General features: G+C 31.0%; 1 protein-coding gene across 1 annotated transcript in view; it reads right to left on the bottom strand.

Moving 5' to 3' along the window:
* The window catches only part of LOC111613425 (zinc finger BED domain-containing protein 4-like), a 15,385-nt gene extending 3,629 nt beyond the window's left edge, over window positions 1-11,756 (bottom strand). Inside the window, exon 1 of the mRNA XM_023354785.1 lies at window positions 11,238-11,756. Within this exon, the coding sequence (XP_023210553.1) occupies window positions 11,238-11,632 (395 nt within the window). The 5' untranslated portion in view covers window positions 11,633-11,756. The remainder of the gene's footprint in view (window positions 1-11,237) is intronic.
* Between the last annotated feature and the right edge of the window lie 383 nt (window positions 11,757-12,139).

Below are 12,139 nucleotides of genomic sequence, written 5' to 3'. Positions count from 1 at the left end.
GGAAGGTCTGGTCACTTTATTCAGAAGTAAATAACTGATAGAATAAAAAGAATATAGAAAATGTAATTAGTAAATATGCAAAGTTTATATTTCCTTTCTAGGAAATGAACTCCACCTATATTTGTTGATATTTTCTAAACACACTTTCAAAAAACCATTGTCCTTACTCCAATGTAAGTTATAAATAGAAGGTTGGTTTAAAAAAGAGTTACTGAGATGTATCACTGGATTTATCTCGGGATTAGTGGACAAATTATTAAATTTTTAAATAAAATAAATATAACAAAAGAATTGATGTATCTAAGTTTTAGTAAAATAATAGTTTCGATTTGTTTAATAAAAAGAATATTAAGTTTACTATTAATTCCTATTTGTTAAAGTCGCCTTAATGGCGAAAAAATAGAAGAATAAAGTTAATTCGTATAGAAAATTATGAAGGAACTATTAACTGAGTCACGTAAATATTTTCTTACTCCATTTGTCTTGTTGCATTTATTCGTTAATTTAACTTTTGAAAAGGAAATGTCCTTAGACATCAAATGACTTCCGAAGTTTGGAGATTCTGGATGAATGTACGTCATCTGGTCGTCCTGTGATGGTTGAGGTTCTGCGAGTCCTGAAGTGGACCAAAATCCGTTCATATATTTCCATTTGTATTCATCTATGGAAACAAACACCAATGTTACATTGTACATAGAATTGGGATTGAGACCCTTAATTTTCAGTCGAACGACCGAAAACATTTTCGTAGAAAAAACAAAAAAAAGGTTTTTCTGTAGTTCTTTTTAAAGCAAAACTTTTTCCAATGTGTAAAAACAGTATTTGCTTTTTTATTCAATAAACGTCTATTTGCATTTGAACAATATTTGATTATGTAATTAAGTAGGTAGATTATTTGATAGGAAAAAACTATTAAAAGCGATATATAAACTTTTATTTCCGAAAAATAAATTTTCTATGTTTTTTAAAGGCTGAGAAAACAGATATTTTAATACAAAACGTGCCAAATCTAAAAAGAAGGAGAAAAAATTGAATAATAATAATAAACTTCCTTGGTAAAATGTTTTATAAAAATCAACATAACATATAATGTAAAGACTACGTTCGTACCACTACGAGAAAATAATAGCATTGTAATTTGATGGTCATCCAACCNAAATTAGCTAAAATGCTATAGAAAATTTTTTCCCAGCTTAAATCCTGATTATCCTTCATACAAATGTTTTACAGTATATTAATCAAAAGACAAACATAAAACAAATTCATACCATGTTTAAAAGGTTCAAGAAATTTTTCGTTAATTACAGTACTTTCTTGATTTTCTTCCCCAGAGAGAGCCGACTTCACATTTGCTTCATTCATAGTACAAATCGACCCCCCTATAACACTGTTGATAATTCTGTTTTATATGAATTCCATATTGTACGAGTCACTTAGATTTTACAAATACGTGAGCTGTTCATAGCCCGGCACATGTATTTGTAAAACCTAAGTGACTCGTACAACATGGAATTCATATAAAACGGAATTATCAACAGTGTTATAGGGAGGTCGACTGTATTATTTTCTTTACTCAAGTCGATGTTTTCCTTACCTGCAAAATTAATAAATGTGTAATATTCTTTTAATATAAAATAAAAACTGAAATCAAACTTTAAAACAATGAATAGACAATGTATTAAATTGTATATTGATAATAATAATCTGGTGCATATATAGCATGCTAAGTACTTTTTTGACAAACCAAAATTTCTTAACTTGAATTTTATTCTTGTCTCGACTTAACTTCCTTAGGCTCAATGCATTCTCTTTTTCTATAATTCGACATAGTTTTGAGGTCCGTTTTTGCTAACTCAAAATTTAAGATCTAAAGACTTTGGGTGTGTCATCTGCTAAAGTGGCTTTAATGTAGCCACTTTAGCAGATAAGCAAGTCAATAACGTGGCCATTCATTTAAAATTGACTACGTCATTGGTTTACTTATCAGCTTTATTAAAGCTGCTTTTCTAGGTGACATATCTTTTATTTTGTATGCTTTCTTTTTTACTTTTTAAAGGGACAGATGATGATATTACAAAGTTAAAGATTGTTACCATGTAGAATTGCATTTCAGATTGTAGGACATAAAATTCAAAATTTTAATGACATTTCTAAAGTAACAATTGAAAAATTACACAGAAAACGAAGAATTAAACACACAAACTGTCCAATCAAATCTTAGCACTTTGAAATAATTACAGTAGAGCATCGATTATCCGAATCAATTGGAGACTGGAGTTGTTCGGAAAATTGATTTTTCAGATAACCGATTATGTATGAAAAAATATATTAACTTATCCCATGTTGAAATTTATTCAAATCCTGGCACATCCTTAAGTACCCTCTCAAGGTCGCGCGACACCAATGGTACCAGCTAAAACACACACACCAACGAAAGTAATATTGGAGTAGCGGAAGATTGCAGCACCATAGCACTAGCGGTAATTTAAATTTGCTAACTGGAAAGCTTTCGGTTAATTGACATTTTGGTTGATCGATATTTGGATAATCGATGCTCTACTGTATTTCCAAAAGCTTTAGATTCTGAAAATAGACAAACTCATACAATCAAATGTATGAGTTCATCTATATAAATCTGAAATAGATTAATATTTAATTTAGAAGGTTCTGGAAGAAAAGGATTGGTCCAGAGCGAAACTCAAACCTGTAACTTCTGCATACTATATAGATGCGTTGCCAGTTATGCTACCGGCCCTCGGTCCGATCTTTGCCTCCAGAACTATTAGTAACTAATTATTAAATGTAGCTATAATACAGCCTAATACAATCTGGCAGATCATTTGGTATTAATTGAAAATTGGATTATTTGATGTTTATGTATGTATATATAAATTTCTTCTTTGGAGTCACTTAATAGCCAGCAACGAGTGCTTACAAAATTCGTGGAAAGTAATATAACAGTAACAAGAGCAAGTTACAAAATAAGCTATTAACAAAATATTCAGTCATTCATCGATGATTCTTTAATCAAGGAATGTATGATAAATGTTGCCAAATTCGTCTGTCCAGAAAAGGTACAGGCATTTCGAGATATTTCATTATCAAGAAATATGGTGGCATACAGAATAACGATTAATTTAAGCACGAATGTAAGAGGTGTTGCTGGAGTTTTTTTTCGTGGTTGCGATAATATAATGAGGATTACCGAAATATTGTTGGAAATTATCCTTCTTCACTTAACAAGAACTTGTGAAGATATTTTTGATGTTGTGTGGAGCATTTTATAAAAATGTAAGCTTCCTTCTTCTCCACAAACTTCTTTCTGTATAACAACTGATTGCGCTGAAACTAAATGATTCGTGTCACGACTGACGAGAAAATTTACAATCTAGATCAGTGTTTCTCAACGGGGGCGATATCGCCCCCATGTGGTCGTTTTTCCACGTTCAGGGGGCGATTAGCAACAATTTATATTTTGGGGGCAAAAAACAATTTTCTGGGCGATATAGTAAAACATTATATTAATTAAGAATAATTAGATATTTTATTCGTTATATCGTACAATAATTAAACAAATAACATTATACTAGTAACTACAGTAGTCTATTCGATGCAGTACGAATTTGTCGTTAGCCTCGTCCCTCGGCATTGAAATTTTGTAAAAAGGTCAAATAGTCAGATAGGTTAAATAGACCTTCTGCTATGCAAATATTGACCCTTAATTTTCCGACCTTCCTCACTACTTTTTATCTTTTGGCCTTTCTCTCCTTTTCTCAAATTTGGGTCTATAATCCTTTGAGTCACAACTTCAGCTTTATTTAGTATTCCTTCGTCATTCACGCATCTCCAAGTATGTAAAAATCTTTCCTTTTCACTCAAAAATAAAATATGTATAGAAGTTTACTGCTTTGTGAAACTTATTTTTTCAGTTTATGCCATTGAAATAAAAAAATAAAACAATTTGTCAGTTTTGTTTACATGTTTATTGGGCCACATTAGAACTTACCTTGGGCTGCATATGGCCCGCGGGCTGGACATCCCTGTTTAAACAATAATGTATTGTGTAATTTTTTGGGTAGCCTCATGAATGAGAAATGTTAGCTACAGTTTATAAAATTTTGCTACAACTTTTTTAGTAAAATTAGCTAAAATGCTATAGAAAATTTTTTCCCAGCTTAAATCCTGATTATCCTTCATACAAATGTTTTACAATATATTAATCAAAAGACAAACATAAAACAAATTCATACCATGTTTAAAAGGTTCAAAAATTTTTCATTAATTACAGTACTTTCTTGATTTTCTTCCCCAGAGAGAGCCGACTTCACATTTGCTTCATTCATAGTACAAGTCGACCCCCCTATAACACTGTTGATAATTCTGTTTTATATGAATTCCATATTGTACGAGTCACTTAGATTTTACAAATACGTGAGCTGTTCATAGCCCGGCACATGTATTTGTAAAATCTAAGTGACTCGTACAACATGGAATTCATATAAAACGGAATTATCAACAGTGTTATAGGGAGGTCGACTGTATTATTTTCTTTACTCAAGTCGATGTTTTCCTTACCTGCAAAATTAATAAATGTGTAATATTCTTTTAATATAAAATAAAAACTGAAATCAAACTTTAAAACAATGAATAGACAATGTATTAAATTGTATATTGATAATAATAATCTGGTGCATATATAGCATGCTAAGTACTTTTTTGACAAACCAAAATTTCTTAACTTGAATTTTATTCTTGTCTCGACTTAACTTCCTTAGGCTCAATGCATTCTCTTTTTCTATAATTCGACATAGTTTTGAGGTCCGTTTTTGCTAACTCAAAATTTAAGATCTAAAGACTTTGGGTGTGTCATCTGCTAAAGTGGCTTTAATGTAGCCACTTTAGCAGATAAGCAAGTCAATAACGTGGCCATTCATTTAAAATTGACTACGTCATTGGTTTACTTATCAGCTTTATTAAAGCTGCTTTTCTAGGTGACATATCTTTTATTTTGTATGCTTTCTTTTTTACTTTTTAAAGGGACAGATGATGATATTACAAAGTTAAAGATTGTTACCATGTAGAATTGCATTTCAGATTGTAGGACATAAAATTCAAAATTTTNACAATGTATTAAATTGTATATTGATAATAATAATCTGGTGCATATATAGCATGCTAAGTATTTTTTCACAAACCAAAATTTTTTAACTTGAATTTTATTCTTGTCTCGACTTTACTTCCTTAGGCTCAATGCATTTCCTTTTTTTATAATTCGACATAATTTTGAAGTCCGTTTTTGCTAACTCAAAATTTAAGATCTAAAGACTTTGGGTGTGTCATCTGCTAAAGTGGCTTTAATGTAGCCGGATAAGCAAGTCAATGCCGTGGCCATTCATTTGAAATTGACTACGTCATTGGTTTACTTATCAGCTTTATTAAAGCTGCTTTTCTGTGACATATCCTTTATTTTGTATGCTTTCTTTTTCACTTTTTAAAGGGACAGATGATGATATTACAAAGTTAAAGATTGTTACCATGTAGAATTGCATTTCAGATTGTAGGACATAAAATTCAAAATTTTAATGACATTTTTAAAGTAACAATTGAAAAATTACACAGAAAACGAAGAATTAAACACACAAACTGTCCAATCAAATCTTAGCACTTTGAAATAATTACAGTAGAGCATCGATTATCCGAATCAATTGGAGACTGGAGTTGTTCGGAAAATTGATTTTTCAGATAACCGATTATGTATGAAAAAATATATTAACTTATCCCATGTTGAAATTTATTCAAATCCTGGCACATCCTTAAGTACCCTCTCAAGGTCGCGCGACACCAATGGTACCAGCTAAAACACACACACCAACGAAAGTAATATTGGAGTAGCGGAAGATTGCAGCACCATAGCACTAGCGGTAATTTAAATTTGCTAACTGGAAAGCTTTCGGTTAATTGACATTTTGGTTGATCGATATTTGGATAATCGATGCTCTACTGTATTTCCAAAAGCTTTAGATTCTGAAAATAGACAAACTCATACAATCAAATGTATGAGTTCATCTATATAAATCTCAAATAGATTAATATTTAATTTAGAAGGTTCTGGAAGAAAAGGATTGGTCCAGAGCGAAACTCAAACCTGTAACTTCTGCATACTATATAGATGCGTTGCCAGTTATGCTACCGGCCCTCGGTCCGATCTTTGCCTCCAGAACTATTAGTAACTAATTATTAAATGTAGCTATAATACAGCCTAATACAATCTGGCAGATCATTTGGTATTAATTGAAAATTGGGTTATTTGATGTTTATGTATGTATATATAAATTTCTTCTTTGGAGCATTCATACTATTTAAATTTCACTGTGAGATTTGAACTGCATATTGACATTTTCATTGCTAATAGTGACAAATTAGTGTATTAACCATTTCATTCTAAAGAAGATAGAAATGGCAAATGAAAAAACTAAAGATTTTGTCTACAGCAGAAAATTTCTCTATCATAATAACTGTAGAGGAAAGCAAAAAGCTGCAAAAGAATTTCACATTTAATTGAGTACTCACTCTCTCTACATATCTGAAAAAGCAAGGCGAGAATTTTGTAAAGCATCAATGAACAACAAAACAGCTCAATAAGCAAGACAATGACATTGCCAGTTTTATTAGAAACTGACTATAACATTGGGTTTTTATCCAGCTGTGTTACAACTACTTTATCGGTGAATACATTCACTACATCTACCTGAAACACCATTTTACTTTGAGCTTTTCTATGCAGAAAGTGAATTCTATCTGGAATATTTATGAAGCTATAAATGAAATTAATTTAATTGCAAACAAAAATTACATGAAAAATAAAAATTTTGTTTCTATCGTATTGCGAACAAATACAATAAGGTAGAAACAAAATTAATTTCACACAGTTTAATTAAACACAATGAAAAAATTGACTTGTTCAGCATGGCAGATCTAACATTGTTTAATTCAATTGGTAATCTTGCAATGAACTGAATGACTAATTAAGGATTAAGCAATGAGGAGTTAATTAAGGATTAAGTAATTAAGGATTACATAATTAAACATTTCTTTCAGTAAATGTGTAATTTTCAATTTTATTTAAAGTTATTATTTGTAAATCATTAATTCAATACTTTCATACAATCCAATCTTTAAATTTCATCAGTAAAATGCAATTGATGTATTTTACTGTTGATAATTACTACTATGAATTTCAATAAAGTTCACTCGGTACTGGACATTAAGGATTTTAGAAATCAGTAGAAAAGTGATAAGAAAATCATAAAAATAATATAATCAGGTTATAATTAGCCATGTATTTCAATAGTGGAATAAAACACAAATATAAAAATCTAACAGAAAAATATACCATGAAATTCAGTACACCATAAAAAACATTTTTCAGTACTGGACAGATATTAGAAGTTACTAGTGTGCTAAATATTCGAATGAATAGCAAGAAATTTAAATAAAAATTCTTCTTAAAATAGCACTGAATATTTTTAAGTTAATAATAAAATTTAATATTTCTCAAAAACAAAATAATCTACATCCACTGATCGCATACGTATTCTCTTGACCTTGACATTCAATATGAGCCTAAAATTTGACTCTAGCATAAAATTTACTAAATCTTTTTCTTTTTCCAAGTCAAAATTTAGCATTTTCCTATTTGACTTCTACTTTCTTCTAATTCTTAGCTTCTTCCTGTTGCACATCAATTTTGCAAACTTTCTTCTGACTTCTTGCACAGAGTTAAGATTAGAATTTCACTCTTTTCGTCTCTCATTAATGGTTGTTTCATTGAAGATTGGAGAGATTTGTTAAAGTATTTTCTGTAAATCATTTAGGTTGACACTACAGGCTTAAAAGGAAAAATGAAAGTCACAGATATCATTTTTCTTAATAAAATGTATTTTATCTTTGTCTGGTACTGATGAATCCATACTGTTCAGTACTGAGAAACCAACATGTTACATATTCTCATTCAGTAATAACAACAAGACTAATTCCCACATATTTAATAAACACCACCAATTCACTTAAAGACTTTACTATTATGTAATGTTTTTGTAAACACTCTATCTCCCTGTAATTCATTATAATGATTTCTGAAAACTCACCATCCTATATCTGCATTACATAATTTATGGACAGCCCCCAAAAAATGGGTGAGTTTGAATAAAGAACTACAGAAAACAACTGATGTACATAAATTAACAAATTATGCCTTTCGAAAAGATGTTACCAATAAACAGGATAAGGTAAAACTAATATGTCAGGCAGACCTTAGCTATCCTATTAATATAGTGAACAGTTCAAAATAGTAACTGATGTACAAAGTAAAAAAAGTGAACCAATAAGCAAGAAGAAATGTATTATGTACAAGTTCTCTTTAGTTAATGTGGTATTTGCTCCTAGTAAATGTGAGTCATCTTACGTAATCCATGAGTCACATCAGTCAGTTTCAAATAATGCATTTATTGCATACTGTACTTTGTACAACATTACCAGTTGAAATATATGACAGATATTACCACTGTTAAGACATGTGCACACTGTGCATACTTATAAATAACACTCATGATGGCCAGAAGTTTTCATTGCCCTACGACCAAAAATGTTCTTTTTCACATTCATTTGTACTAAATTTTGAAAATTTTTGGCTAAATTCTTATATTTATTTATTAAATTTTGCAATTTTAGTTTTTTTTTGTGGAAGAGTGAAAATTTGCCTAGAATTCACCCAAAATTGTCCTGGATGTAAAAAAACTTTGTATACCTAAACTTGTCATTTTTCATCTAAAATTTATAAATCTAGGCATCTACATGCCTATCTGGTAGTTCTAATAAAACCTGTGCCCTTTAAACCTTTCTACCTGTCATTGAGGTTATGACTTTGCAGAGCTAATCTGATAAGTCTGTACTCATTCAAGCTGCACACATCTTAACCTTACCCAATGGAGGGCAGCCCAACTTCGGTTAGATTGTGGGGCACTATGTCATACAGTATTTGCATTCTCAATCTTGTACTCTCGCACATCAAACAAGGCATACTGATAGTTGTAATGTCAATGAAAAATTCTGTACCAATCTTTCGTATTTGTAATCAGCTGAAGATGGCCATGTAAGTAGCCGAAAGTGTTTTTATATAAATTAATTAAAGATTTGGTTTACTTAAAAACAGATGTTTAATCCTGATAATTCATAACATAATGCTAAACTTTGCACATTTTTGTGATATATTTGTGCATGCCCGAGGCCCTAGGTCAAGGGTGGGAAACCCTTGGTTTACTTGCAAAGCATGGCATGCCAACAACTTTTTTTCCAGAATGCCACACAGAGCTCACCTTAAAAATAAATATCCAACATCTTAGCTGAGTTGTATATTTTAACTTAACAGAATAAATTTTATTGATTAGAGTAATACTAAATAAAACTGCAGTAAAGATACAAACACCATCAATTGTTTTAGTAATGGTAAGTAATAAGAAAATGAAACAAACATCCTATTTCCAAAAATTCTATCTCTATTATATATTGACTTACAAGCTTAATCATCTTGTTGCATCATTCACCAGACACAGAGTGATTTCTTTACAGTTAAATCTGCATTTACATATGAATTACCCAACTAGTTTACAATAAAGTTTGAAATAGTACAAAAGGTACAAGTTAAATTTTAAAACGTATTTTGAACTCTGCATTTTCAATTCCAGACTGCAATAAGTGGACCACAGTGATTAGGTGGAAATTAGAGGTGAGAGATGCAGTTCTGCTGATAGAACTGGAACTGATTAAAGTGGAGAACTGTTTTATTGGAAGCATTAAGCTAGACGATTCCTCGGAATAATTACATAATGTTGGAATTGCTTAGTCAGTTGGACTAGACTGTTCCTCGTCCATTTTACATAGGATATAAAATGTTTGTGTCTATGTACTTTGTTTTTGGTCAATCTGCTCCAAATTATTTTTGTTTAACTCAGAATCTAAAGAAAATATAGACCAGGGGTTGGCAACCTGTGGAATACGGGACGATTTTCAGTGGCACTCTAATTGAATAGAAATATAGTAAAAATGACTGTATTTACTCACGTATAAGACAATCTCGCATATAGGACAAGGCATGACTTTAAATATCAAAATAAAGAAAATTAGATTTATTAATACAATTGTAATTTTATTTCGTTTAATTACAAATAAATTACCATCAAATGCACATATTAAGGCAAACAAACATGTTTGTCTTAATGTGATGAATGGAAAATAAAACCAAAACATTATAATGCACATGACCAGAAAAAGTTTACTTTTAATGATTTAAAATGTGCTAATATTCATTAAAACTAACAGTTTAACTAATATGAAATAATTACATTTATAATCATTGCTAAGTGACCTGTGTTCATTAATAATTTTTTAAATAATGAGGAACTATTTTCTGCGGACGAATGAGATGCAACATGGTTTTTAATTGATGGACATAGGATTAAACCAATAAACACAGTGAGGCAAGTCTTAATTTGTTTACAGTAGGTGCCAACTTATGATAAATAGACTGTAAACCTATAATGGCAGCATAAACTATACATGGTTTACAGAAATTATTGCAAAAAAGGAAAAGAATCCTTCGCTCGCGCATATAGGACCTAGGTTTTTGAAGCGGTAAAAAATGAATGAAAACCTCGTCTTATATGTACAGTATATTTTAATTATTAATTACACATTTAAACAGAAGTCATAGTTCAGCAAAGGCCGTGGTATATTAAAAATGAATAAAATTTTTGTATACTATGTATTTCTATTACAGCACATGCGTTTACGTTCCACGTAGCCATCCACGTATTATGCAAGCACTTCACATGTAAGAACATAATTCAATTAACAACTTAACTTCAAAATTGTACGATTTTGAAGTCCGTTATATCTAGTCTAATTTTGATANGCGCAGTATGTTGCCCTTCAAAGTGTTTTACATTAAGTGCAGCATGTGTCAAGTTAAAATCTCTGTCAAGCCAGTGTGCAGTGAAACTGAGGAAACTGACAGAGTTTTGCAAGCACGTCCACAAGTCGGTAGTGATTGATATATAATCTGTGTCTTCAAGCTTTTTTGAATCTTTGTTACTACTTTTCCATAAAGTTCAGGAATTATTTTCTCTGAAAAGTACGGTCTACTCGGTATGGCATATCTCGGCAGGATTTCACTTAACAATCTTTTCAAACCAGATCTTTCAACTATGTTCAGTGGTTCATTATCAATCGCTATCATTTCGGCAATCAGATAATGGTATTTCACAGCCCGAGGGTCATTTATATCCCACTTTTTTGTTTTTTCTTGGCAGTCGTAAAGGGTTAATTGCTTTGTGGACTTACTTGAACAGGGAACGACATCATCCGCTGTGTTTTCTTTCGTTGAGATAGATTTATGTATTTTCTGATACTCCTCCTTGTGTTTGTTCTTTAAATGATTTATCAAACCCGACGTCGAAGCTTTTTTCCCCTTACCTCCACGAGAAATTTTTGTATCACATACTTTGCACTGCACATTACGCGAATCTTCGTCATTTTCTTCAAAGTAAATCCAAACTGAAGACCTTTTTTTACTCATCGTACTGTTCCAAAGTCACAAACCTCTTAAAAAGATCGATTGCAAATAAAATAACTTAACTTGCATCTAAATATCAACAACTGCCGAATGATATCGGGCTATTTACGGCTATTACATAAATTATAAACCAATTTGGCACTAGAGATAGACGTTAGGCGCCATCTCATATTAACTTTAATAATTATAATTATAATTTAATTAATTAATTTTAAATAATTTAGACCTACTGGAAGAAAAAATCGGCCCAGAGCGGGACACGAACCTGCAACTCCTGCTTACCGTGCAGATGCGTTTCCAGTAGTTCTAAATTATTTAAATTAATTACAACATTTAGCTTTCCGAAGTCTATGAAAACAATTATTTGGCATTGATGACCGCGAATTTCTCGTCAATAAGCTGCCTCGACTTGTTCGATTATGTTATCAACTCAATTTCATATTTATTTTCACATTTTCACTTCGCGGTCCTTCTCTGTTCTTTTTCCGTTATTTACACGTGTAGGTCATT

This window comes from Centruroides sculpturatus, unplaced genomic scaffold (genome assembly GCF_000671375.1).
Source record: "Centruroides sculpturatus isolate CEXI.00-Female unplaced genomic scaffold, Cexi_2.0 scaffold1740, whole genome shotgun sequence".
Lineage (NCBI taxonomy): Eukaryota > Metazoa > Arthropoda > Arachnida > Scorpiones > Buthidae > Centruroides > Centruroides sculpturatus.
Note: the sequence above shows the minus strand (reverse complement) of the source record. Positions and strands in the feature narration are given on the sequence as shown.